This window comes from Rhineura floridana, chromosome 1 (genome assembly GCF_030035675.1).
Source record: "Rhineura floridana isolate rRhiFlo1 chromosome 1, rRhiFlo1.hap2, whole genome shotgun sequence".
Classification (NCBI taxonomy): domain Eukaryota; kingdom Metazoa; phylum Chordata; class Lepidosauria; order Squamata; family Rhineuridae; genus Rhineura; species Rhineura floridana.
In genome coordinates this window covers 243,095,689-243,123,240 of record NC_084480.1, presented here as the reverse complement: position 1 = coordinate 243,123,240, position 27,552 = coordinate 243,095,689, and the positions used below count along the sequence as shown (strand labels likewise).

The 27,552-nt window shown below is 41.5% G+C and overlaps 2 protein-coding genes across 5 annotated transcripts in view; one reads left to right on the top strand and one right to left on the bottom strand.

Annotated features, from left to right (window-relative positions):
- METTL4 (methyltransferase 4, N6-adenosine) overlaps positions 1 to 187 on the bottom strand; it is a 30,248-nt gene extending 30,061 nt beyond the window's left edge. The window contains exon 1 of one of the 2 annotated variants that reach the window (XM_061596371.1): positions 86 to 187. The gene's annotated coding sequence lies outside the window, so the exon portion shown is untranslated. Of the gene's footprint in view, positions 1 to 5 lie in introns of both variants that reach the window. The other variant, XM_061596380.1, reaches the window with a different exon arrangement.
- NDC80 (NDC80 kinetochore complex component) lies at positions 128 to 27,552 on the top strand. Of its 3 annotated transcripts, none has more exons than XM_061596341.1 (17): positions 128 to 321; positions 1,077 to 1,235; positions 2,641 to 2,730; positions 3,245 to 3,371; positions 3,916 to 4,088; positions 4,846 to 4,948; positions 5,476 to 5,562; positions 7,373 to 7,466; positions 8,893 to 8,999; positions 9,148 to 9,292; positions 9,870 to 10,075; positions 10,668 to 10,820; positions 11,334 to 11,423; positions 22,631 to 22,723; positions 23,215 to 23,345; positions 25,761 to 25,863; positions 26,785 to 27,552. In XM_061596341.1, the coding sequence occupies exons 2-17, from the start codon at positions 1,135 to 1,137 to the stop codon at positions 26,920 to 26,922; spliced, it is 1,941 nt and encodes a 646-aa protein (XP_061452325.1). In that variant the 5' UTR covers positions 128 to 321; positions 1,077 to 1,134; the 3' UTR covers positions 26,923 to 27,552. The 3 variants fall into 3 exon arrangements, with proteins under 3 accessions (XP_061452325.1, XP_061452314.1, XP_061452335.1); XM_061596330.1 differs by having other exon boundaries at positions 128 to 440; XM_061596351.1 differs by lacking the exon at positions 128 to 321 and adding an exon at positions 447 to 537.

Sequence of the window (27,552 nt, the reverse complement as noted above, 5' to 3'; positions counted from 1 at the left end):
CTCACGTGGGCGCAGCCACCCTGTTGGACGTAAGATCGATGGCGGAGAAACACGCATAGTCATGTGATCACACAAACAAACCTACAGAGTTGAGCGTTGCCAGAGATAACCATACAGACTACAGAGGAAATCATATTTGAAGTATTATACTCCATTGGGATCAACTTCCTGTTTCTGAGGGAAGTGACGTTTAACCTTATACGTCGGCTCTCCATTCTTTTCTATTATAGAGAGGACGTCACCGTTGACGTTCCTTACTGGCGGGTGAATTTGAAAAGAAACGCGGCTCCGCGACTGACTGAGGAGGGGCGGCGAATTACGGTGCGAGGGAGCCTCTGAGGAAAGAGAGGCTGCTGGCTTGTAGTACCATGATTAGAGAGGCTTCAGAAATGTTGTAGTGCTTTATTGGGGTCGAGTGTTCTTCAGGTCGACGGAAGAAGGTGATAGGGGTCGAATGAAGAAACGCTGCTATTTGTGGGGTTGAAGAGCGATCGGGGGACCGCCCTTGGGGCTCTACAATTCTTCCTCGGGCTATGTGTATGGATAAGCTGCCTACCTACCACTTTGTCTTATCTTTCTTTCCCCAACATGGACTTGGAAATATTGCTTTTCTCCCCTCCCTGCCTCCCTTCCTCCCTTTTCTGAAAGGCGATCTTCTTTAACCGCACATTCTTGTATCTCTTTGCTCGCCGTGTCCAGTGGGGGCTTACTCCAGATAAGTCTGCATAGGGATGCGAAAAGTTCCCCGGCTCGCTGTCGGCTTCCTCTCTCAGGAGGCGCGGAGTTTCACGGGAGCTGCTCTGACAAACCCGGGACGGGGGTGGTGGAGAGGACTCATAGCCGCCGCTGGAGTTCTCTCCTGCTGGGGTGGCAGCTCAAAGCTATTTATTTTTGGCGTGTTCCTTTTCCTGCCGAGGGAGAGAGCGCGGTTTTCCGTCAGGCACACCGCTTCTTCGCGCCTGCCAGCGAAGCTTTTCACATCTGGAGTCGTAGGGGTAGAGGAAGAAGCCCAATGGTGGCTTTGCTTAGGCCTCCCCAATTTTGTCGTTGACAAGACGGTATTCTCACTCCTTCAGGAGGCGTGCCTAAAGGCCGTCAGCTCGGATCCACTTGTGTTGCCCTTCCCCTGCAACAATGAGGCGCAACTCCAGTACCAGCCGCATCAGTTGTCGGCAGTCCATCCAGCCTCTCAGGGTGCACGATATCAACAAGATGGGACCCCATACTCCTCAGACGTAAGATACATAATTTCTCCTGTGGTGGGGTTTTATTCGTGAACGATAATTTCGAAAGCACTGTGACTGAGTAAGAAAGGGATCCTGGGATACTGTTGGCTAACTTCTTGGAAAAGTCTACCTGGGGTGAGGCTGCTGAGAAAGGCAAACTCTGTTGGGGATCATTGGGGAAGAGACTAAAACATAAAAATGCTAATATCGTAATGCTTTTATATAATTATGTGGTGCAACCCACACTTGGAATGCTCTTTGTACAATTCTGGTCTTCATACCTAAAAAGGATATCGTAGAGCTGGAAAAGGGCAGCCAAAAAGATCAAAATGATGAGCAGCTCTGCTATGAGGAAAAGATATGACATCTGGAACTTATTAAGTTTGGGGAAAGGCAGGTAAGGGAGGGAATGATGGAAGTGTATAAAACTGCAAAACGTTGAGATTTTTCTTCCTTTCTCAAAACATTAGAATTTATGGACATTCAGTGAAGCTGGATTTTGGGAGATTCAGGACTGGCAAAAGGAAGTGTTTCTTCACGCAGCACATATTATTTATTATTTTATTTATTTATTAAATTTATATACCGCCCGACTAGCGATAGCTCTCTGGGCGGTGAACATAAAATAGTTCACATAGTGAAACAGTGGAATTCAATACCACATCATACAGTGATAGTGACTAACTTGGATGGCTTTAAAGGGGGATTAGACAAATTTATGGAGGATAAGGCTACGTTCTACCTCCACTGGTGGAGGCAGTATGCCTCTGAATACTAGTTGCTGGGAATCGCAAGTAGGGAGAGTTCTATTGCACTCTGGTCATGTTCATGGACTTCCCTAGGCATCTAATTGGCTGCTGTGGGAATGTCTGATCCAGTAGGGTTCATCTTTTTATTTATTTATTTACTACATTTATGTACTGCCCCATTGCCAAAGCTCTCTGGGCGGTTTACAGCAATTAAAAACATTAAAAACAAATATACAAATTTGAAAACACAAAAAACAATTTAAAAATCTTACATTCTTAAAGCACACATTTTGAAAATGGAAGTCCTGTTGAGATCTAGTTTCTATTTTAAGATTTTTAAGTGTTATATATAGTTTTAGCACATTAAAAACAAGTTGTTACTTGTGGAAATTAAAATGTGTCTATGTATATTGAAGGAAAAGTGTGATCTATTCTCATTTTATTTGTGTGTCTGTAGTTATATGATGTATGTATGTAGGTTACAGTAAAAGCTCTCTTAAAGGGAAAGAGAATAAAAATAAGTGAATGTGTGTTTAAGTTGCTCTATGCACCTACATTTCTTTATCACATATTTATTTTTGATAGTTATAGCAGACAGCTTTACTGAATGAATGCAAAGATAACTTATTTCACTATGATGTGTGCAAATCAATATTCTTTTCAAGGCAAGAAAGGAGGACAACCTTTGGAAAGCTGAGTGTGGGGAAGCATGCACCAGGAACATTGGAAAGGAAAACTAGCTTCTTTGGCAAAAGGTAATACAGCCTACTGATAACAACTCTTGAGAGGTCCACACTTGGCAGAATTTGGCTAGGAGAAATTGGCATGAAAATATTTATACCACAGCACCGTTTAGAAAGCTGGAGTAGTGTAACTTTGTAGTGTTCTTTCCAGCCTGGAGAAATGTTGCAGCACTGTTCTTTCCTATGTTTAGATGTACCAATTAGAAGACCTATTTACCCTTTGAATATGGAAGAACTCTATGTGGCTTTGTTTTATATTTTCCAAACTGGGGTAGAGCAGCTTATTACTTCTACTGGGCTGGAGAGTTACAGCAAAGATATTCACACCTCTTAAGAGCCCGGAAAGCCAAACACTACACTTTCATTACCCAGTGGAATACTATAGTGTGGCAGGCTGACAGACATTCTGTTGGCTGTTATTTGTGAGTCTGGCTTATTCTTGTAGCTTGCCATTTCTGTGTCCAAGTAGCTCTGTTTTCACTGTAGCAGCTAACTAGCAGTTGTCATCTTGCTGCCTTATTTCTAGAACCAGTGGCCCTGGAAGCTTACAAAATGGTCAGTATGCTGCATTCGGCAGTGTGGAGAAGATCAAGGAACCTAGGCCACTTCATGATAAAGCATTCATCCAGCAATGTATCCGACAACTCTGTGAAGTATGAAGCACTTGTAAACTATTTGCCTTTGGACTAGAGCTTCAATATGTAGCTGATTTTAGTTGCCCCTTGATTGCTTCGTCTTGGGAATCTTCTTGTAAGATTAAAAGGGTAAAAAAACCCCAAATAAATGGGCAGTGTTTTTTTAAAGTGTCAATTATTTTGATACATTCACTTTCAAAAATGACAGATGCTTGGTACAGTGTTTTTCTTAAATGCTGGTAGGAATGCCTCTTCTATCACCTTCTGTAATGCATGCATCACAGAAAAATAAAAGTTTTTCCTTTCTTGAAAAGTATTGCTTTTGCTCATACTCAAATCTATGTAGACTAATCTGTTTAAACTTTCAATGATTTATCAGCTAAGCTTACTTTAATTAAATTGCAACTCTAATTTGGATTGTATGGTTTCACACTGTTCTGTAATCTGGCATGAAATCTATTTTATATACCATATGTAAATAGCTTAGATATCTTTACTATATTCAATGGTAAATATTTTTTTTTACATAAAAATGATAGAAATACGTCTTTATTTTTTTCAGTTTCTTATAACATATGGCTATAGTCCTAATGTTTCTGTGAAGTCACTCCAGACTCCATCTGTTAAGGACTTCATGAAAATCTTCAGTTTTATTTATGGGATTTTTAGCCCTCTTTATGAGCTTCCTAGTTCTAAGTTTGAAGAAGAAATCCCAAGATGCTTTAAAGAGCTTGGGTAAGTACCAGAATAATATACTTGATATGTTTTTTTCTCCCTCTCAGTAAGTGAAAATTGTCTATACAGTATCTTTTAGGGTAAACATTGCCAGTATCTTTTAGGGTAAAACATAGTTAAATTATATTTTAGAAACTATATTGCAAGTCTTATCAGTTGACAGCATTATACAGAGCTAACCTTTTATCAAGGGACAGATTCCACTTTTGTTCAAGTTTCTTTTACGTGTGCCCAATTTTTAGAGGCAAATACAAAGCCTAATGTATCACATCTATTTTATAACTGGAATTATTTAATCTCAAATAGTTACCATTATGTAGTCCACTGGCTCATTACTCATAGATCACTAACTTGTATTAGGAATGCCATTCCATAAATATTTATAAAAATGTAGAAATATAATCCATCCTTCCTATTTTGTGAAAGAATACAAGAGATTTCTATCCATGTGAATTCTTAAATATGTGCCCTATGCCTGTTAAAGTGCTTAAGTATACATGTGGTCTAGCTATCACTAATGTATTAGCACAAAGTAAATATACTACAAATACTGATTGGGTGACAATATATGCAACTAGAGCTCCAAATCTTGACTTTAACCTGGTAGATGCATAATTAAAAATGGAGAAAGTTGCTCTCATATCTGACTACACTTCTTAACTTGAACCTCTAATTGTATATATTAAATTGCATATACTGGTATTTTTAAAAACATAAAGTATTTTGCATAACTCTAATTTTTGTGTTTTTCTTATAGGTATCCCTTTGCATTGTCAAAAAGCTCTATGTACACAGTGGGAGCACCACATACATGGCCTCAGATTGTAGCAGCTTTGGTCTGGCTGACAGATTGTGTCAAGGTACCAGAAAGCTGTTGGGATAAATCTGTGGTTACTTTTATAGGGTTTGCAAATAACTCACACTTGGAGAGTTCAAGTTTTACATTTATTTTTTTATCTTTTTATAAATATGGAAATACTGAACATTTTATATTTCTTAGTTAAACTCAGTTTGGACTTAACATTCTTATGGTGATTTTGGCAGTCAAGTTCTTTGGAATTTTAAGTTCTAGAACTACTTTGCTTTTAGGTTATCTTGGGACAGTTTAGCCAAAGCAATAATACCCAGTTCATTCTACTACTGTATTTTCCTTTTTGCATCTATGTTGATAAATCTGGAATTGACAAGCAATTTGTACAGCTTCATTGCTGTTACTAAGGAAACTTACACACTCCTTGGCAAAAATATAGAGAGATCTATTCTACAGCATTATTCTTGAAGCATGCTGGTCTATAACAGCAACTAGATAGCATTTTTATACAGCTACATTATGTAGAATAGTACTAATTTATACATGTTAACCTATCATCTCTTCTGTCCTATTCAGTTGTATTTTTCTATGAAAGAAACACCACCATTTGATGAAGGACAGACCTTGGAAGGAGAAACTGAAGATGGAATTGTACATAACAAGGTATCTTAAGGATCTCACACTAAATATCAGAATATGTGCTACTTTTGCAAGCTAGCACAAAAACCTATGTTCTAAAGACCACTTGTCCCTCCCCCACTCCTAAACTTTAAATATCTGCCAAAAGACTATGAACCTAAAAGTGAGTGACCAAATAGGCACGGAGTTTAGAGAAGTGGTTCCCAAACATTAAGGGCCTTCGCAGACCGCTTAATGATTTTTTTCCTGTTACAGTAATTGTAATGCACTCTGCTAGATGTACAATTTGTAATCATATTTTATTGCTGTTTTTATTTTTATGTACTGTGTGATATTTAATTCCATAGAATTAAAATTGTAATACAATATAAGAAATAACAGAATTAAAAGCCAACTAAAAATCAATATGAATATTTCATGGCATTCTGTCTCCTGTCTTCAATGACAAATCCATTGACAAGCCATAGACCACATGAATGAAGCTTTTGGACCACTGGAGAGCCAGAGTTTGCCTCCCTTTCTTTAGAACTCATATCAATGTGTCAGGGTTATTCCCAGCATGCCTCTCTGGTCTCCTCAGTTTCCCCATCCAGTGCCTGGATAGTAAGAGTGGGCTGCTGGACTGCCCTGTTAGAATTGAGAAGTTCTTTGGATTTCACAGTACTAATAAGCTCTGAGTGTAACTCATTTTTTGCTTCTCCACTGGTGGAGTGCTGGCATAACATTCTCTGTGATCCTTTGGAATACAGTTCCTAGCAGTGCTGTATTTCCAAGATAAGAACATAAGAAGAGCCTGCTGGATCAGGCCAGTGGCCCATCTAGTCCAGCATCCTGTTCTCACAGTGGCCAACCAGGTGCCTGGGGGAAGCCCGCAAGCAGGACCCGAGTGCAAGAACACTCTCCTCTCCTGAGGCTTCCGGCAACTGGTTTTCAGAAGCATGCTGCCTCTGACTAGGGTGGCAGAGTACAGCCATCATGGCTAGTAGCCATTGATAGCCCTGTCCTCCATGAATTTGTCTAATCTTCTTTTAAAGCCGTCCAAGCTGGTGGCCATTACTGCATCTTGTGGGAGCAAATTCCATAGTTTAACTATGCACTGAGTAAAGAAGTACTTCCTTTTGTCTGTCCTGAATCTTCCAACATTCAGCTTCTTTGAATGTCCACGAGTTCTAGTATTATGAGAGAGGGAGAAGAACTTTTCTCTATCCACTGCCACAGAGGATTTGAACCAATTTCTAAAACATCCCAGCCAGTGTAGTTGGAGCACACGACCATGCTGTTAGTGTCTCAAAAAATACAAAAACAAAGTTTAAAGATTTTGTAGCGCTCAAAATAGCACTCTTCAGGTTGTCACACAAAGGAGGGCCAGGATCTCTTCTTGATCATCTCAGAGTGCAGGACACGGAATAATGGGCTCAAGTTACAGAAAGCCAGATTTTGACTGAACATCAGGAAAAACTTTCTAACTGACTGAGCGGTACAACAATGGAACTAATTACCTAGGGAGATGGTGGGCTCTCCAACACTGGAGGTATTCGAGATGCAGATGGGCAGCCACCTGTTGGGTATGCTTTACGTTGGATTCTTGCATTGAGTAGGAAGTTTGACTCTGGCCTCACAGGCCCCTTCCAACTCTACTATTCTATGTATATGTGCAGAATTCCATTTCAGCTTTGGATGAAATGCAGCTGATCCCATCAAATGGAGAGAGAAAAATCTTGGTTGCTAATGGATTGTTATACAAAATTGTCCTGTAATGTAATTCTGATTGGCCTCTACACTTTTTTTAAAAAAATCCTTAAAATCAAACTGACTTGCATAACTTTATCCTCAGCTTTTTTTAGAATACACTGTAAAATGTTATGACCATTTTATGAGGGGTGGAGACACATTTGAAGAATTTGATACTGAAATATACTCCAAATTAAGTAAGTAGTTTTCATTTTTAAACCTCGTAGAACATGAAGGGTGCAAATGTTAATCTTGTAATTTCCCTAACGTTTTTCTGTAGTTAACAGATAGTTACTCCATAGTGAGCTTGTTGAAGTATGATTCTTCAATTTAACTAAAGTAATGTTGATTATATCTCAAAACCTTCTCACTTTGTCTAGCTCCCCTTTATCCCTTTGCTATCAACCAGAATACTCACATTTAGGGAGCAATCCAAACCCAAGATTTGCTGGGATGAGCGAGTTAAGATCTGGCAGATCTTCGGCTCAGCTGGGGCTATGCTGGTGTAAGTCCCTCATCCCAGCTCAGCTGAAGCCAGGTCGTCCAAGACCAGTGTAAATCCCCAAGAAAGGGTGTTGTTGAGTCAGGATCGAGCCGGCTAGGGGACTTATGCTGGATCCTAATTCCGTTCAGTCATGTGACCTGGCAGAACCTATACCAGCAAAAAGAGTGGTGCAAGTCAAGCTCCATTTTACAGGCTTGTTCTTGGCTAGGCTTGGGCTGGCTCAGCCAACAACAGCCTCACTCCTGAACTGGGTTTAGATCTAGAGTCATTTATGACATGATAACTTAAACCAGTTTAAATTACATTGGCTTCCCATAGTTAGGATTGCTCCCTTAGCTTCTAGAAGTTCAGTTTCAGGATGTCTTTAGGAAATAGTATCCCTGGCTAAAGTAATATTTTATTATAAAAACAAGACACATTTTGTGAGTGATAAACTACAATTTCTGCATTCCATCAGTCTTTTCTGACAGGCTTGAGTTAGCTTTTAGGTCATATTTGGAGTATTCTAGTCAAGAGATCATAGGCCTTTAACATTAAATACAAATATTTGGCAGTGGGATATTAATCCAAATCCGTACTACCAGATCTACTACATGTGCAGAAGATGTGGATCAGAATATGTGATGCTTGATTAAATTTTACCAAAAAGACGGGATAGATTAATATTTTTGATGTCTCACAGAGGTGTTGAGGAATAGTTTCAACTTTGCTGAAATGTATGTGGGTCTGGATCTGATCAGTGTCTGGATGGGAGACTACCTGAGAACCCCCATGTATACCACCTTGTGCTCAATGTTGAAAGAAAGGTGGGATATAAATGTACTACAGTAAATAAAAATAATGTTGTCAGTTGGAATTTTACTATATTCATCACGTTTAACTTGTATTTCATTTAAAGTAGCAACAAAGTATCCCAAATAAAGCATAGTTAGGGCAATATATTTTGCAGTGAAGCAACCTGATAAAATTAGTTTCATTCCCATTCTTTTTTGTACGTTGTAATGCAAAATGACAATGGTGTCTACTAACATCTACAGAAGCAAATGTAAGCTTGCTTCCTAATGTGGTGTAGTTAATGTGTTGAGTTACTACAGAGTTAAATTGACTTTTTCTTTCAGAGGATCTATTCAAGATAAATGAAAATCATTTAGAGGCATTAGGAGCAGAAGAAAAGAGGCTGAATGAAGAGATTGCAAGGCGTGAGAAGGAGAGAGAAAGTGAACCGGTTTGTAAACGACTGCATGGTTGTGGGAAAAATACAAAGGCTGTGTAAAATATTTTCCCCACACTTGTTTTATCTGTCATTCAGTTAACATGCTGCAATGAAATCAGTCTTATGTGTTGTGGTTTTTTTTGTTTTTGTTTTTTTGAAGGATCGTTTAGTGACTCTACGGAAACTGAAATCGTCTTTACAGGCAGATGTTAGGAAATATGAGGCTTATATGGCCAACCTGGAATTTCACTCAAGCAGTATCAGTCAAAAATCAAAGAGTATTACTGAGGAGTTTGAGGCTGCTGGTGAGAATAAAATGCCGATCATGAGTAATTTGCTGTATAACATATTTCATTCTCCCATTCATGGGCTTTCTAAAATAAAATATTGATTGTGCACATCTCTGTACTGTAGAGAACTGTTTCCACAAGAGGGATGTGCATAGAAATAGTTTGGTTTTGAACTTCTGGGAGATAGTAGACAGTCACATTATTTATATGAAGAAAAATGTTTATAACTAGAATAAGAGACCATTAAAATATTTAAGATAATTCCAAACTATGTGACCTGTTCCTTTCTGGTAGCATTTATCAAGCACCAGAAAAGAACTGTATATATGTGTTAGATAATCTCAGTTTAGGTATCATTTCTCATGTCTTTCAATAAGTTCCAAACTTGTGAAAAATAAGAATTCCTCTTGAGAGGTCAAGTTCCAAACATTCTGGAATTCTATCCACATAAATACAAAGCCTTAAACTATCAAAATACTAAGAGAGCAAAGGGGAATTGAGTACTGTCATCTACAGCAAAAAGTTTGAAACTGGTATCTTGTTTTTCATTCTGTCTTCCTAACAAAGTTTTATACATTCTTTTTAATTTTAGCCATGGAAATTGAAGCACTGAAAGAGGAGAACACTAAACTGAAGCACATTTGTGATCATCAGAAGCACTCTGTTGCAGATATTGAGAGACTAAAAAGTGAAATAGAGGATATGCAGCAGGCAGTCAATAAACTAAACAAGGAACTGGAGACAGAACAACATCAGTTGTGGAATGAGGAATTAAAATATGCTAGAGTAAAAGAAGGGGTATGTGAATCTAAACTAAGGCTTTGAAATCTAATGCTGCCCTGGGCTCCTACTGGAAGATGGGATATAAATCTAATAAATAATAAATATTCCTTCTATACCAGAAATCTGCTACTTTATAAACTGGATGAAATGGCAGAAGAGCTAGGATCCTTTTCACTGGGCATTCTAAAGGTTTCTCAAACAGCCTAAGGCTAACTTTCCATTTGCTCTTTCTTTAGCAAGGGAGAGTAAGGGTAGCTTTTTGGTTGTGTTTGGCAAGCACTGGATTCTTATTCAGCTGCAATGGTACATATTTTTGTTGGGAATTGGTGTAGCAAACTGGCTTAATAGACTAATGAGTTGGGCAGCAGTTTAATAACTACTGAAATATTTATTGACTCGCACTCAAAACCAATATGAAAAGAGTTTTTTTAAATGTTGAACCACAAAACAAATCTCAGCCAAAAAAGCACCAAATACTGATACCCTGAAAAATGAAAAAATGAATGATTATGGGGCAATTTAGATTTTCTCTGGCTCTCTCAATTTATCAATTGCAGTGTTTTAAAGCTGTATCTTTCTCCTTGTTTGTTCCTGTTCTCTTTAACAGATTGAAACACAATTGGCAGACTACCATAAATGGGCTCGAAAGCTAAAACTAATACCTATATGTTCAGAGAATTCTGGTGGCATTGATTTTGAGATTAAGTTTAATCCAGATGCAAGACCAAACTGTCTGACCAAACACAGAAATCAAATTCGTGTAAGTGTATGCTTATAATTCAATGTAAATATTCCTCTTTTTAACAGCTATGAAAAATTCAATTTATGTTTTTATAAATGTGAACATACAAGGGATTATTTACTGACAAAGGACAAGCACAACTAACTTGACCTACTTATGGGCTTCCATATGTATCTGGTTGGTCACTGTGGGGAAACAGGATGTTGAATTTGATGGACCTTTGGTCTGATCCAGTAGGTCTCTTTTTTTGTTCTTATGACAGAATGGAAAATGAATCAGAATTAGTACTTTTGTCTCAAATCCATTAAAATATAACCAAGTCTTCCAAAAGTCCAAACATTTTTAAAAACATAGTATGGGTATTTAAAGCGCTGTTAGCAGGCTTCCTTAAAGTATAACTTGGTGTAAGGATGTTTGAGGTCATGAGCGAAATTGTCCCATTGAAGCGTCCTTATCAGTTCATGGAAATGTATTTCACCTAGCATGGTTGTGATGATTTTTTCCCATATGATATTTGTATAATCATCGTAGGCAACCCTTATGCAGCTCATAAGCAAGACTGAAGAAGAAATTGCTAACGCTACAAAGAAAAAAATTGATTTAGAGGATACCTTAGAACAGGTGAGTGTCTAAATACCTTGGCTCCACTGGGAGGAGGCCCCTGCACAATCAACTGCAATAAAATGTGTATGTAGGGCTGTATTTCTTTATCCAGCCCTTCCAAACAATAACTCTGCCTCCAGCTGAAGTGCAGGTAGCTAGTAAGTAGTGGAGAGAATAGGTAATAATGGAAACAAGAAAGGGCATGGGAACTACTGTTGGCTTTAATCCTTCTCAGCTGCATTCTGACTTCTCTGCACTCTTGACAGATGCAGCCTGAAAATCTTCAAACTCTGCTATTTGTTGTTGTTATGTGCCTCCAAGTCGACTACGACTTATGGCGACCCTATGAATCAGTGAGCTCCAAGAGCATCTGTCATGAACCACCCTGTTCAGATCTCGTAAGTTCAGGTCTGTGGCTTCCTTTATGGAATCAATCCATCTCTTGTTTCGCCTTCCTCTTTTTCTACTTCCTTCTGTTTTTCCAAGCATTATTGTCTTTTCTAATGAATCATGTCTTCTTATGTGTCCAAAGTATGATAACCTCAGTTTCATCATTTTAGCTTCTAGTGATAGTTCTGGTTTAATGTGTTCTAACACCCAATTATTTGTCTTTTTCTCAGTCCATGGTATCCGCAAAGCTCTTCTCCAACACCACATTTCAAATGCGTTGATTTTTCTCTTACCAGCTTTTTTCACTGTCCAACTTTCACACCATACATAGAGATCGGAAATACCATGGTCTGAATGATCCTGACTTTGGTGTTCAGTTTGCATTTGAGGACCTTTTCTAGTTCTCTCACAGCTGCCCTCCCCAGTCCTAGCCTTCTTCTGATTTCTTGACTATTGTCTCCATTTTGGTTAATTATTGTGCCAAGATATTGATAATCCTTGACAAGTTCAATGTCCTCATTGTCAACTGTAAAGTTACACAAATCTGTTGTCATTACCGTATATTCCGGCGTATAAGACGACCCCCAACTTTTCCAGTTAAAATATAGAGTTTGGGATATACTCGCCGTATAAGACTACCCCTCTTCCAACGAATACTGGTGCTGTACTGTACAGAGCTTGGAAAAGTTACTTTTTTGAACTACAACTCCCATCAGCCCAATCCAGTGGCCGTGCTGGCTGGGGCTGATGGGAGCTGTGTAGTTCAAAAAAGTAACTTTTCCAAGCTCTGACCCAGCATACAACAACCAGCCAATCACTGGTTGGTTGTTGTATACAAAGCCTGCTTGGATTGGTCAGCTCTCAGGAGTGAGATCTGAGAGGCAGAGAAGGAGGTACGGCAGTCCAACCCGAACAAGAGCCAGCAGCTATGGTCCAAAACAACGCGGGCCGCGGCGACACAGCAGCACCCGAGCCCAGGTGAACGACGGCAGTTCAAAAGGGGCACGGCACGACCGCCCACACCCAGCCACGACAACCAGACAGCAGCAACAATCCCGCCACAACAGTCCAGGAGGGTCCAAGGTTGGGCGGCACTGCAACCGCTCGCGTCCGGGCCACAACCCAGAGCGGCAGCACCCGAGACCGCGGTGCCAAAGGCTGCAAAAAGAATGCGACACCCCAAGCCAGCAGCGACCACACACACCCGCACTCCTCTCCACTCCAGCAAACAATGTCATCAGCGGCACAAGTAAGGTGGGGTAATAAGTGGTAGATGGTAGACGACACCCGGCGTATAAGACGACCCCCGACTTTGGAGAAGATTTTCCGGGGTTAAAAAGTCATCTTATACGCCGGAATATACAGTACTTTAGTCTTTTTGACGTTCAGCTGTAGTCCTGCTTTTGTGCTTTCCTCTTTAACTTTCATCAGCATTCGTTTCAAATCATTACTGGTTTCTGCTAGTAGTATGGTATCGTCTGCATATCTTAAATTATTGATGTTTCTCCCTCCAATTTTCACATCTCTTTCTTCTTGGTCCAATCCTGCTTTCCGTATATGTCCTGCGTATAGATTAAATAAATAGGGTAATAAAATACACCCCTGTCTTACACCCTTTCTGATGGGGAACCAATCGGTTTCTCCATATTCTGTCCTTACAGTAGCCTTTTGTGCACAGTATAGGTTGCGCATCAGGATAATCAGATGCTGTGGCACCCCCATTTCTTTTAAAGTATTCTATAGTTTTTCATGATCTACACAGTCAAAGGCTTTGCTGTAATCGATAAAGCATAGGGTGATTTTCTTATGAAATTCCTTGGTCCGTTCCATTATCCAATGTATGTTTGCGATATGATCTCTGGTCCCTCTTCCCTTTCTAAATCCAGCTTGGGCGTCTGGCATTTCTCGCTCCATATATGGCAAGAGCTTTTGTTGTAGAATCTTGAGCATTACTTTACTTGCATGGGATATTAAGGCAATAGTTCGATAATTACTGCATTCCCTGGGATCCCCTTTCTTTGGAATTGGGATGTATACGGAATGCTTCCAGTCTGTGGGACATTGTTTAGTTTTCCATATTTCTTGACAGATTTTAGTCAAAATTTGGACTGATTCAGTCTCAGTAGCTTGTAGCAACTCTATTGGTATGTCATCTATTCCTGGTGATTTCTTTCTTCCAAGTATTTTAAGAGCAGCTTTCACCTCACATTCTAAAATTTCTGGTTCTTCATCATATGGTTCCTCCGTGAATGAATCTGTCATCCTGGCATCTCTTTTACAGAGGTCTTCAGTGTATTGCTTCCATCTTCCTTTTATTTCATCTCGGTCAGTCAGTGTGTTCCCCTGTTGATTATTCAACATCCCTACTCTTCATGTAAATTACTCTTTTGTTTCTCTAATCTTTCGGAATAGGGCTCTTGTTCTTCCCTTTTTGTTGTCCTCTTCTATTTCTATACAGTAACTATTGTAATAGTTCTCTTTGTCCCTACTTACTAGTCGCTGTATTGTTGCATTTAGGGTTCTGACTGTGTTTCTATCTCCTTTTGCTTTTGCTTTCCTTCTCTCTTTAACAATTTTAAGAGTTTCTTCTGTCATCCATTGGGGTCTTTCTTTTTAACTAGAGGTATTGTATTTTTGCATTCTTCTCTGATAACGTCTCTGATTTCATTCCATAGTTCTTCTGGTTCTCTGTCAACTAAGTTTAAAGCCTCAAACCGGTTCCTTATTTGATCTTTATATGCTTCTGGGATGTTATTTAAATTGTATTTTGGTGTTATGATTGCTTTGTTGGTCTCCTTTGGCTTTACTCTGATTTTCGATACGACCAGTTCATGATCTGTACCGCAGTCTGCTCCTGTTCTTGTTTTTGCAGAAAGTATGGAACTTCTCCACCTTCTGCTACCAATTATATAATCAATTTGATTCCTATATTGACCATTTGGTGATGTCCACGTGTATAGTCGTCTTTTCGGTTGTTCAAAAAATGTGTTTGCAAGAAACAAATTATTCGCTTCACAGAATTAAATAAGTCTTTCTCCTGCTTAGTTTCTGTCTCCTAGGCCCCATTTCCCCACAATTCCTAATTCTTCTCTGTTCCCTACTTTTGCATTCCAATCCCCCATGATTATCAGCACATCTTGTTTTGGTGTGTGATCAATTTCTTCCTGTACTTCTGCATAAAATTTGTCCAATTCCTCTTCTGCATTTGCCATTGGATCATAGACTTGGATGATGGTTATGTTGATAGGTTTCCCATTTAATCTCACTGATATCACTCGCTCAGACCTTGCGTTGTAGTTCCTAATTGCTCTTGCTACATTGCTTCTCACTATTAAAGCAACCCCATTTCTTCTTAATTTCTCATTTCCTGCATAAAATATTTTGTAGCTGCCTGATTGGAAATGTCCCATTCCTGTCCATTTTAGTTCGCTCACACCAAGTATTGTAATGTTGATGCGTTCCATTTCTTGCTTGACAATTTCTAACTTTCCCTGGTTCATGCTTCTCACATTCCATGTTCCTATTGTGTGTGTCGTACAACTCCGGACTCTCCTTTCGCATCTGTGCGCATCAGCCTCTGGGCTTCCTTTCGGCTGTGACCCATCTGCATCATTAGTCACAGCGCTACTCATACTTGTCCTTTGTTTTCCATAGGAGGTGGGCCATCACTACGGGTATTAGCTCCACCTATCGTGCGAAGGCAAGAATGTTTTTGAAGTCAAGACTAGGGGCGTCAGGCCCCTCCCACTCTCCAGTTCATTCTTGCCTTCGTACGAACAAGATTGGAATTATAGCGTAGCATTTAGCTATGTCTCTCGTATTTGTTTGTTTATTTGTCTTCAAGTCCTTCCTTTCTCTGTTTTGTGTTTAACTTCCATTTAAGTTTGAGGGTCCCCACAGAGACCGCGGCTGCGGCTCTCTTCGTTTTTTCGCCAATTCTGAGCTATTCATTTCGGTTTATTTTCCTTCCTTGTCTGGGGGCTCCCTCAGAGACCGCGGCTGCGGTTCTCTTCGTTTTTGGCCGCTTTTGAGCTTTTCCCCTCTGGCTCTGTTGCATCCATCGGGAGCTCGCGGATATATTTTTTCCTGTGCCGGGCTGTCTTAAGCAGCGCTCTAAGGAGCTCTTGGAGAGACTGCGGCTGCGGTTCTCTCCCAGGCGGGAGCTTGCGGCTGCGGCTCCCTGCCCTTTCTTTCCGTCACCCAACTTTAGCTGGCCGGGGTACTGCCTCTCCGGATCCTGTGGACTCGGCTCTCTCTCTCCCGCTCTCTCCGTAGCTTTAATTTTCGCTGCAGAGAGGTCTGCACTCGGCGGCGACGGAGGCTTGTCTCCTGCTGCCTCTTCCGACACAGGCTTTTCTCGGCACTCTCTGTCTTGGGGTTTTTTAGAGCCGCGAGTGCGGCTATCGGCCCCGCGGCTCCTCCTGCGAGACTGTGCTGGGCAGCCCTTCCCCCAGTTCGTTACCAGGCGGCCGCCATTGCTTCTCCTCCCTCCGCCATTTTTGGATCATTTTTTTTCCCCGCTCTTTTTTCCGGGCGCCATTTTGGTTGGATTCAAATTTCCCGCCTTTTTTGTTACCCCTTTACTAACCATCGGATACCTTCCCTGCACGCTATCTGTATGTGTGTTGTATGTGGGCAGTAGACAGACTCACACAAGTCTTACTTCCAGACAGGAGCTTTAATTCAGTGGCTGACTCACACAAATCTACTGCGACTGTATCAGCAAGGCTGGAGCTTTAATTTCAGTGGCTGACTCACATAATTATACTGTGACTGTATTATCAAGGCTGGAGATTTGTTTTCAGTGGCTCCCTTGTACTAAATCAAGGCTGGAGATTTAATTTCAGTGGCTGCCTTATACTAAATCCGAATTATATTTGGTACATCCTGCCCCCTCTGTGGCCGTGTACCACGCCTAAATCCAGCCTACAGCACTAATCTGAACTATATTTTGTACATCCTGCCCCCCCTGTGGCCGTGTACCAAGCCTAAAATACAGCCTATATTATACAGCCTATATTATACTAACACTGATACCACAGTGCATCCTGCCCCCTCTGTGGCCGTGTACTGCATCCAAGTTAATATAAGATGGCAGAACAGCCAGGCATGTCGCAATCAGCCAATATGATGCCAGATCAGCCAGGCATGTCACAAAGAGCCAAGCCGTAACATTCTAAGGCGACTAAAACTAAGCATGTTAAAGCACTGGCTAAGACAAAACACCTTTCCAGCCATAGCAAACCAAAGCGGCCGCGCTATGACTCTGTGCCACCCGCAGCAACTCAGGCACACATGAGCGATATATTTCATTCCCCTGCTGCTTCCTCTGACGAGGAAGATTTTGCTGGCTTTCCCACTCGGCTTTCGCCTAACCAGCCTCCCTCCGTTTTACCGCCCCAAACATCTGTTCCAATAGCCACTCAGGCACAAACATCTTCCACAACTGGGCTACAGCTGTCCCCTGATTTCATCTCCCAACTTCAAGCCATGCTGACATTTTTCACCCAAATGCAGTCACCACCACAAGTCCCTGCCATACCTCAACTCAACATGGATCAACGTGCATGTCATGAGGCTCACCCTTCCTGTTCACCAAATTCCTTTGATGTAGCCAGAGGCAGATGTATTGACGAAGCCTCGTATGTGGAGGAGTCAACCTTCACTGACCACGTTGAAGGAAATGACGACTGGAGCGACTATTCAGATCATGAGGAGGATACATCGTATCGCTTGTTTAATGCCTCAGACTATCAGCCCCTGGCACGCAGAGTAGTTAATACCCTTGGTCTCCAGACTGCGCCTTCAACTTCTTCCACCCCAACTATAAAAGGGGCCACGGTCCTCAAATCCCCTGCACCTACTGAACACTACATCCCGGTGCCGGATCCAATTGCCAAATTGGCCTCTGAAGAATGGGCTCACCCATTCCAATCTTGCCGCTTCAAGAACTTGGCTGACAGGTTTTACGCCCTAGCTCCGGACCTTGCCACCAAGTTAGACGTCCCTGGCATAGATGAACCAATCGCTCGTCTCGTTTCACGTTCTCTTTTGCCCAGGGAAGGGGAATCCCAACTAAAGGACACTACTGAGCGACATATGGACTTCGCCCTCCGCAAAAATCACGAGGCCACTGCCCTATCCATGCGTGCCTCGGCTTCGGCCTCCGGCCTCCATTTTCTCCAGAGCAGCTATGATGTGGCTGGATGATCTTCTAGAGGACACTAACCCTGATCCTGTTGCTCTCAGAAGGTCTCTGATAAAGTTACGTAAGACAGCAGCTTTTGTGGCCGATGCCACCTTGGATGCCACTCAATTGGGGGCACGAGCCATGACGGCTTAGATAGTCGCTCAACGGACCCTCTGGCTTCGCCATTGGCAGGCTGATTCAGCGGCCAGAATGAATCTGTCCAGGGCTCCTTACTCCGGATCTTTACTCTTCGGCGAGGAAGCTCTAAAGGCCGTGCTGGTTGATCCCAAAGACGCCCACAAACCTGTTCTGGCCACTGTCAAGAACATCAACCACAGGCCTTTCAGGCGATTTTCTCCCTTCCGTTCTAACCAGCCCTTTCGAGGAACGCGGCCAGGAGGACGAGGCCGCGACTTCAGATCGTACGACCCCAATTCATTCAGGGGCTCCTGGAGCCGATGCTTCCAGGGCAGAGGTCAGTACCAAGGGTGCAGGGGCAACTCATCGTCCTCATATAGGGGAGGTCCTCGCCAACGCAAGCAGTATTAATACACTTCCCATAAGTGGCAGATTACTTCATTTTGGAGACCGTTGGTTGCGCCTCACTACAGTCTCCTGGATCAGGAACCTTTTCAGTTATGGCTATGCCATAGAGTTTTGGGCAACCCCATCAGACAGATTCCATCCATCCCCTTGCCCAAGGGCACCAGCCAGGCACAGAATCATGCAGACAGCTATACACCACCTCTTGGACATAGCGGCAATAGAGCCAGTCCCCACAACTGAGAGGTCGGAAGGGGTGTACTCCCTCCTATTTGCTGTACCAAAACGAGATTTATCATGGAGGGCGGTATTGGACCTCAAGTTTGTCAACCGCTTTGTAACATATCGCAGGTTCAAAATGGAATCACTCCACTCCATTACGGAGAGTTTACATGAAGGAGACTTCCTGGCTTCTATTGACCTTAAGGAAGCGTATCTCCATGTGCCCATTTGCTTAGCCCACAGAAAGTTTCTTCGGTTTGCTTTTGGCCACCAGCACTTTCAATATAGAGCGATGCCATTCGGCCTCTCCTCTGCTCCAAGAGTGTTTACCAAAGTGCTACTCATCTTAGTGGCTTATCTACATACCCAGGGGGTTCACCTCTACCCATATCTGGATGATCTGCTAATACGGGCCAAGTCTGAGGAGCTGGCTCATCATCATTTAACGATCACCCTCAATGTTTTGCAGGGCTACGGCTGGCTTGTCAACTTCGACAAAAGCCACCTTCAACCAACCCAACGCCTACTACATCTAGGGGCAATGTTGGACACCCTCCAGGCAATGGTATTCCTGGCTCCAGATCGCATCACTGCCATCACGAGCATCGCAAGGTCCCTCATGCAACAAACATCCGCAGACGTCATGCTTCTCGCCAGGGCGCTCGGAATGTTCATCTCTACAATCCACATTGTGCCATGGGCTCGAGCGGATTTATGATGGAACTTCGACCCAACACTCTACGTCGACATGCGTCCACTCTGTCGTCCATTCTCTCAGTGTCCTCTCCTGGAGCTCATATTTCCTCACATCCGTTCATCAAACGTTTTTTGAGGGGAGTCGCCCTACGTTCTCCGGCTGTTGTCCATAAATTTCCCTCATGGAGTTTGCCGAAAGTTTTGCAGGCTTTACAACGCTCTCCGTTTGAACCCATCAGGACTGTGCCCCTACGTATGCTGTCCTTCAAGGTCGTGTTCCTGATCGCAATCACATCTGCCAGACGCGTTTCGGAGTTGGGCGCATTGTCTTCTGCTCGACACCTCTGCGCCTTCCATAAGGATTCTGTTGTGCTGAAAACTGATCCTTCCTTCCGTCCCAAGGTCGATTCAGTTTTTCATTGCAACCAGGACATTGTTTTGCCTTCCTTTTGCCCGAATCCTACCCATCCTCTCGAGAAGGCTTGGCATTCGTTAGATGTCCGGAGGGCTCTCAAGACCTACCTGTCTAGGACCAAAGAGATTCGACGAACGGAGTCTCCGTTTGTATCCTTTCATCCAAGGTCTATGGGGCATAAAGTATCCAATCCTATCTTTTCACGCTGGTTAAGGGCATGTATTACTTTAGCATATGAGTCTCTGAAGCTGTCAGTTCCAGCTAGTATAACGGCTCATTCTACCAGGTCAGCTGCCACTTCGGCTGCTTTTGTCACTAACGCTCCTGTTGCCGATACTTGTAGGGCTGCAGTCTGGTCTACCCCACACTCGTTTATAAGGCATTATAAAATTGATCGTTATGCCTCTGCTGATGCCTCTTTCGGCAGACGAGTGTTGCAACAGGTTCTTAATAAGGATTAACATGTGTGTGGTCCCTCCCTGTATGGGCTGCTTTGGTACAACCCGTAATGATGGCCCACCTCCTATGGAAAATGTACCATTGGTCTCACCTGAAAGGTGATTTTCATAGGAGTGGGCCATCACGGCCCTCCCAGTTGGAGGATGACTAGATATTTTCTAATGGGTTACATATTTTCTAATGGGTTACATATTATTGTTACGCTATTATATTTAAATGTAAGAGTGAAGTCAAGACTTTAGTTCTGTTATATTGTTATGTTAGAATCATGTTATTATGCATGTGACTATTGTGTTATTTTCCTGGCGGGCCTGTTGGCCTTGTTCTTGTATTTTTAGATATTTCTTTTTAGACTCGCCACGAATGAACTGGAGAGTGGGAGGGGCCTGACGCCCCTAGTCTTGACTTCAAAAACATTCTTGCCTTCGCACGATAGGTGGAGCTAATACCCGTAGTGATGGCCCACTCCTATGAAAATCACCTTTCAGGTGAGACCAATGGTACATTCTTCCCCAGTAGCTCGGTGAGTGCTTTCTGACCTGGGGGTCTCATCTTCCAGCACTATCTTGTGTTGCATTTTGGATACTCTGTTCATAGGGTTTTCGTGGTAAGAGTTATTCAGAGGTCGTTTACCATTGCCTTCCTCTGAGTTTGGATGCATCTTAGTCTGGTGTTTCAGCTTTGACCATTCCGTCTTGGGTGCCTCTGCTAGGAGTCTAGCCTGTTGGTCTAGACTCCTGACGGCATTGCTCTCAGCTTCTTCAACACACTCAAACCCCCTCACCACGTTAAGGTGCGCATCCGAAGAGGAGGAAACTCTGCTATACATGTAGGCTAAATAGTGAAAGTTTAGATATTTGAGGTGCCTTATCTGACAAGACTGATTCTAACTTCATTCTCTGATCCCTAGACACCATGCTAGAGGTGTTCTCTCTGCCACCATTAGAAATGAAGATAAACGAAAGAGAGAGAGAAAGGACTGGATCCAGGGGCACCAGCTACTTTGTTCCCTTTTTTAAAAAACTATCATTACCTTTTAATTATGAGACCCAGTGTGGTATAGTGGTTAAGGTGTTGGACTACGACCTAGGAGACCAGGGTTTGAATCCCCACACAGCCATGAAGCTCACTGGGTGACCTTGGGCCAGTCACTATCTCTCATCCTATGAAAACCCTATTCATAGGGTCGCCTAGGAGTGAGCAGTGAAGTGGCCAAGTTTGCTGACGACACTAAACTGTTCAGGGTTGTTAAAACAAAAAGGGATTGCGAAGAGCTCCAAAAAGACCTCTCCAAATTGAGTGAATGGGCGGAAAAATGGCAAATGCAATTCAATATAAACAAGTGTAAAATTATGCATATTGGAGCAAAAAATCTTAATTTCACATATACGCTCATGGGGGTCTGAACTGGCGGTGACCGACCAGGAGAGAGACCTCGGGGTTGTAGTGGACAGCACGATGAAAATGTCGACCCAGTGTGCGGCAGCTGTGAAAAAGGCAAATTCCATGCTAGGGATAATTAGGAAAGGTATTGAAAATAAAACAGCCGATATCATAATACCGTTGTATAAATCTATGGTGCGGCCGCATTTGGAATACTGTGTACAGTTCTGGTCGCCTCATCTCAAAAAAGATATTATAGAGTTGGAAAAGGTTCAGAAGAGGGCAACCAGAATGATCAAGGGGATGGAGCGACTCCCTTACGAGGAAAGGTTGCAGCATTTGGGGCTTTTTAGTTTAGAGAAAAGGCGGGTCAGAAGAGACATGATAGAAGTGTATAAAATTATGCATGGCATTGAGAAAGTGGAGAAAAGTTTTTCTCCCTCTCTCACATTACGAGAACTCGTGGACATTCAAAGAAGCTGAATGTTGGAAGATTCAGGACAGACAACAGGAAGTACTTCTTTACTCAGTGCATAGTTAAACTATGGAATTTGCTCCCACAAGATGCAGTAATGGCCACCAGCTTGGATGGCTTTAAAAGATTAGACAAATTCATGGAGGACAGAGCTATCAATGGCTACTAGCCATGATGGCTGTGCTCTGCCACCCTAGTCAGAGGCAGCATGCTTCTGAAAACCAGTTGCCGGAAGCCTCAGGAGGGGAGAGTGTTCTTGCACTCGGGTCCTGCTTGTGGGCTTCCCCCAGGCACCTGGTTGGCCCCTGTGAGAACAGGATGCTGGACTAGATGGGCCGCTGGCCTGATCCAGCAGGCTCTTCTTATGTTCTTATGCCATAAGTCGGAATCGACTTGAAGGAAGTACTGTTCATTTACCTTTTTTACCTTTTAATTAAATGTATATTTTAAAGGCAAGTACAATGGAAGCAGAACAGAAGAGCAGTGTGAAAATGCTAAGAGAAGAGGGCCAAAAACTGGAAGATCTCTGTCAGCAAAAAATGAAGGTAGGTAAAGTGTTTCTCAACACGTTTGGAAACTGACAAATCAGTAACTTATTCACTGGCTGGCTCGTCTATATCTGTTTATAAATATATAACTATCTGTAAACAAATATTTTAGTGATTACTAGGACAAAGAATGCTTGCTTTAATGAAACGATGTATGAAAGCGAGAAGTAGTTGACTTCTCCAGTTGGCAGACATGTGAAGGACAGCATATCTGAATGTTCACTGAAAATGTGAGGATACGCTAATTTCAAACTCTTGCTAGATACCACAACAGTCTTCAGAGCCTCCATTTATCGCCACCAGGAATGGTAACAGATAAGCAAAAATGTTCAGTATCCTAGAGCAATATTCCAGAATTGAAACAAGGCCACTATATTATATTTAACTCCTCCTAATTTTCTCTTCTAATAGATAGGGTCTATATACATGCTACAAACTGGTCATCACGTTAGCATATTCTGAAGTGGTAATTCATATGCTTATTGCAGGAAGTTGAAGAAGAAGAAGAAAAAGGTATCAAAGAGCTGCAGTTGTTGGAAAAACATAAATGTTTGCTTGAGAGTGGAGTCAATGAAGGTGTCAGTGAAGCTATGAAAGAGCTACATGAATTTCGATGCCAGTAAGCTAAACAGTGTATAGGCTTGACTTTTGAGACGCTGCATTATTCATTCTAGACTTTTAAATAATTGCTTGTGTATGTTTTGTCACATGTATATTTTGTCAGATCTTCTATTTTATGTTGCACAGTATTTTCTAAGGCTGCAATCATAAACACATTTGTTTAAAAATAGGTTTCATTTTAAAATCAGTGGGATTTGAATTTTCAAGTAAATTTATTTATACAGTAGTATCATTAAGCATGTTTTAAAAAGTAACTTACAATCTAAATTCCAGCAGTGTAAAAGTCACCATAGAAAGACAGATAAAGATGGAAAAAGATGAATGTAAGCAAATGTAATTGCATGTTTCATTTTGTTTCTTCAGTGAAAATGAGACTAAGGCTTCACTTCTGTGCACACTTATTTGGAAGGAAACCCATTGAACTCCATGTGACATGCTTCCAACTAAACATGTAATGGATTATGCTGTAAGATGGGTGGGGAATCTACAGCCTATGGGCCATTCTTAGTCTGGCAGGGGGTCCATTGTGGCCTACGAGACTATTTTTCCCAAACCATGCCCATCCCCATGGATATTCCAAGCAGGGAAAAGGTTGCTTGCAGCCAAGACAGAAGGATTTAACACTTGACCATCAGCTGATGAGCGGGGTTTAAATCCTGCTCAGGTTGGCAGGTTTCTATGCAAATTCCTTACTGATTTAAGGAGGGGGGTTGCATCAGAATCTTGCTAAAATGAAGGGCTTTCAAACAGACCCTGCAGACTCAAAACAGCTAACACAGAGGATGGGTGAAGAGAGCCAGACTGGGTGGGGTGAGAGCATAGGGCTAAGAGTGAGGCAAAGTAGCATTTCCTCACAGATAAGGGAGAGGTGCAGAGGAACAAAGGCTTGCTGTGAAATACAAGGTGCATTGCTTGTAAAGCATTTTTCTCCCTCGTTGGTGCTTTTTGAAGATCATCTGTGAGAAAATGAAGGGCAGGGGAGAGAGTATTGTGGAGAGTGGGGGGGAGGCAAAGGGATCATAAGAGTGGGGGTATTTTACAGACATCACTGCGCACAAAAACAGCCAATCTACAAAAAGCAGATTTCTTCCCCTTGTAAAATACAGGCAGCCTCACTCTTCTCCCACTCTTTTTAGCCCTTTGCTCTTTCTCTCTTCCCCACCCTCTACTTTCAGACAATCTGCACAAAGCCAATCAAGGGAAAACTAACTGCTTTACAAGCAATGTCCTTTGTATTTTACATGCTGCCTTTCTTCAGTCTTCCTTCCTTTGCCCCTTTGTGAGAAAATGCTGCTTCACCTCACTTTTTTTTTAGCCCTGTGCTCTTTCTCTCTCTCTGTGTTGGCTGCAGTGAGTCTTCACAAGGAGAATTACTTTTCAAGCAGTGCCCCCTGTATTTTTTAGGCATCGTGTTCGAGAGAAGCCTTTCTCTCAGTTGAACTGCAAAGCACAGGGGGAAGAAGTCTGGTTTTTGTAGATCAGCTGTGAGAAGGGCCTCTCTTCCACACGCAGCAATGCCTGTAAAATACCAGCTTCTTTGTCCCCTCATGGAGAGGGGAGAAAGAACCACTTTGCTAGCCCTATGTTTAGTGCTTTGGAAATTTGCTAGCAATGCCCCACCCATGTGTACTGATTTTCAAACCCCTGATTGCCAGCAGGCTGTTGGGGCTTGGGAACCCCTTGCAAGGGATTTTGTGAGATGTGTGGGACAACCTGCCTATCAATCATTTGACACCATAATGATGTCATGTGATTGACAGGTACAAAACCCCACCTACCTGTTAAATGTGGCCTGCAAGGCAGACCCTGATAGGGATGTGGCGCTTGGAGCCAAAGAGATTCCCCACCAATGTTGTAAAAGCTTAAGGCCCAGATTGCACAATAAAAGTGAACAGCTGGAGTGATCTGAAGTGTGTGAGGCACAATAGTTGTGATATGATAATCTTAGTGACATGATCTAATCTTAATTAAATGTGATTTAAGCTTGGAGTATATTTTTGCAGTATGAGTTGTACTAATAACCATAGACTTTTTATCTGACTTGTAATTTACAGATAGGCTTTTTTTCTACGCAACTGCTGCAGTATTTGCCCCCATCCCAAAATGCTATCTGCAAAAAAGAGTGTTGTAAAATAGCAGAAATGCTACCTGAGTTTTAAGTGTGACTTTTTTCTTGATAGACCTTGTTCTTTTACTGTAAATGTATTAGCATCTTTTAAAAATACATTATATCTGAAAATTGTTCCTCTTTTATAATTCTTCAGACATTTTGTAAATATCTGCATGTAATGAATGTGCAAGAATTAAGGCCATAATCTAGTACAGAGTTAGGTATGCCTAAAACCATTGAGGTTAATGAGCTGAAGCATACTTAACAGTGTTGGATTGCAGTTATGGTATATTTATTCCCTAGATACCAAGTGGTTATGAAAACAACATTGGAAGAGAACAGGAAAGTGGACAAAAATCTTCAACACCTTCTGGAACTGATATTTAGTCATCTTGAGTCTGTAGAGGTAACTCATTCTACCAAGCTTAAACTATTTTTAGCAAGCATTTATTATTTAAACAAGCAACATTAGTCTGTGATTCTTTAAATGCTTATTACGTCTTTAAATTTTTATTTCTTCATGAATGACCATGTGTGTCTTTTTCATGTGGAGAAGCCATAGCTCGGTAATAGAGCATTTAGTGGGACAGAGGGTCCCAGATTCAATCCCTGGCATCTCCAGTTAAAAGCATTAGGTAGCAGGTGACGACGGAGACATCAGTTTCAGTCCTTAAGAGTGCTGCTGCCACTCAGAATAGAAAGCACTGGGTTTACTATAGATGGACCAGTGATCTGATTTGGTACATGGCACCTTTCCAAGTTCATACAAATTGTGTGGAGATAAAGTAAACTTAGTACTTTTGTGTTATCTTCCTGTTCCCATATATATGCTGGAATTCTGTCTGGTAACCTGCAATACAGAATGTTTTAAGATTCATGGATAGGTGTTTTTCTGGCAATTCAGAAAAGGCAAAATGGCAGTTTTATTTATCATACTGTTTTATGAAAACTCTTCAAAAACATTGCTCTGATCCTAGATTTATACATGATTTATTGTACCAGAAAGTAGATCAGCACGTGTATTTGAATGCACTTCTAATTGGAAGCAACACAGTTTTATGTCTATAGTTCCTGATTCAGCAAGTGTTTTGTGTACAATAACTTGCTTCTGGATGTGAGTCTTCTTACATGCACCAGGACAAATTGATGAGCCATGTTCCTAACATAACTTCCATTATGTTGCTTCCTCGCAACTGAATGCTTTACAAAAGGTAAAATGTTTACAGAAGAGCTGTGCTTTGTGATGAATTTGAGACTTATCATATATGCTGCTATACCTTTTTAAAATAAACTAAGTACTATAATCTGACTTCTTATTCTATTCTAGAAGTACCTAGCTGAACAGAATGCAAAAATTGATAGAGAATTTCATGAATTAATGGCTGAAGATCCATTGGCGAACTTGAGAGAAATTCTAGATAGTTACAAAAAGAAGACCAATACTTTGAATGCCTTGGACAAATGAGAGTGACAGTGTAATTTGTATAAGGTTCAAAGGTGTGATATGCTTAAACTTGCTTTATTTCTACATATTCCTATTTAGCATGAGTATTTCATAGATGAGAAAGTAAAATTACAACTTTATCTCTTTGTGGTTGGATCCAGCACTGTTGCTTCTTGTTAATATCCCTGTCTTCCAATTTAATCCCTTAACTTGAATGTGGCAATGTTTAAATTATTTTGTGTCATAGATACACATAAACACCACACCTCTTCTAAGATGTTATCTGCCACACTAGTTTTTTGTAAGTTGTTGTAGCTCTTCTTCAAAAGGAAGCTTTCAGGCAAATGGCTGACAAAACAAGCTCTTTGCAGATGTGAAGACCATTCTTATACTTTTTGCATTTTTTTGGACATGTATAACTTTCATAAGAAAGCAATATTGGGCTAAGTAATTTCAAAAGTACAAGAACCCTTGGGGGCAACTTGAAACAAAATGTTCTATTACAAGCTTTCTTTCTGATGTTGGGTGATTATGGGCTGGGATAAATAAACTTGAACTAGTGAGCTACTTAGCACTATCTAAATAATCTCTCAATTAAACTACTATTTTGTATAGTTCTCTCACATGTAATATGTTAGAATAAATTTGTTT

What these genes read in the sequence shown, in the direction of transcription:
- NDC80 (XM_061596341.1), top strand. Translation starts at nt 1,135, where the DNA reads ATGAGGCGCAACTCCAGTACCAGCCGCATCAGTTGTCGGCAGTCCATC. An exon ending in ACTAGCTTCTTTGGCAAAAG is followed by an intron (nt 2,731 to 3,244) that starts GTAATACAGCCT and finishes CCTTATTTCTAG; the next exon opens with AACCAGTGGCCCTGGAAGCT. An exon ending in GGCTGACAGATTGTGTCAAG is followed by an intron (nt 4,949 to 5,475) that starts GTACCAGAAAGC and finishes TGTCCTATTCAG; the next exon opens with TTGTATTTTTCTATGAAAGA.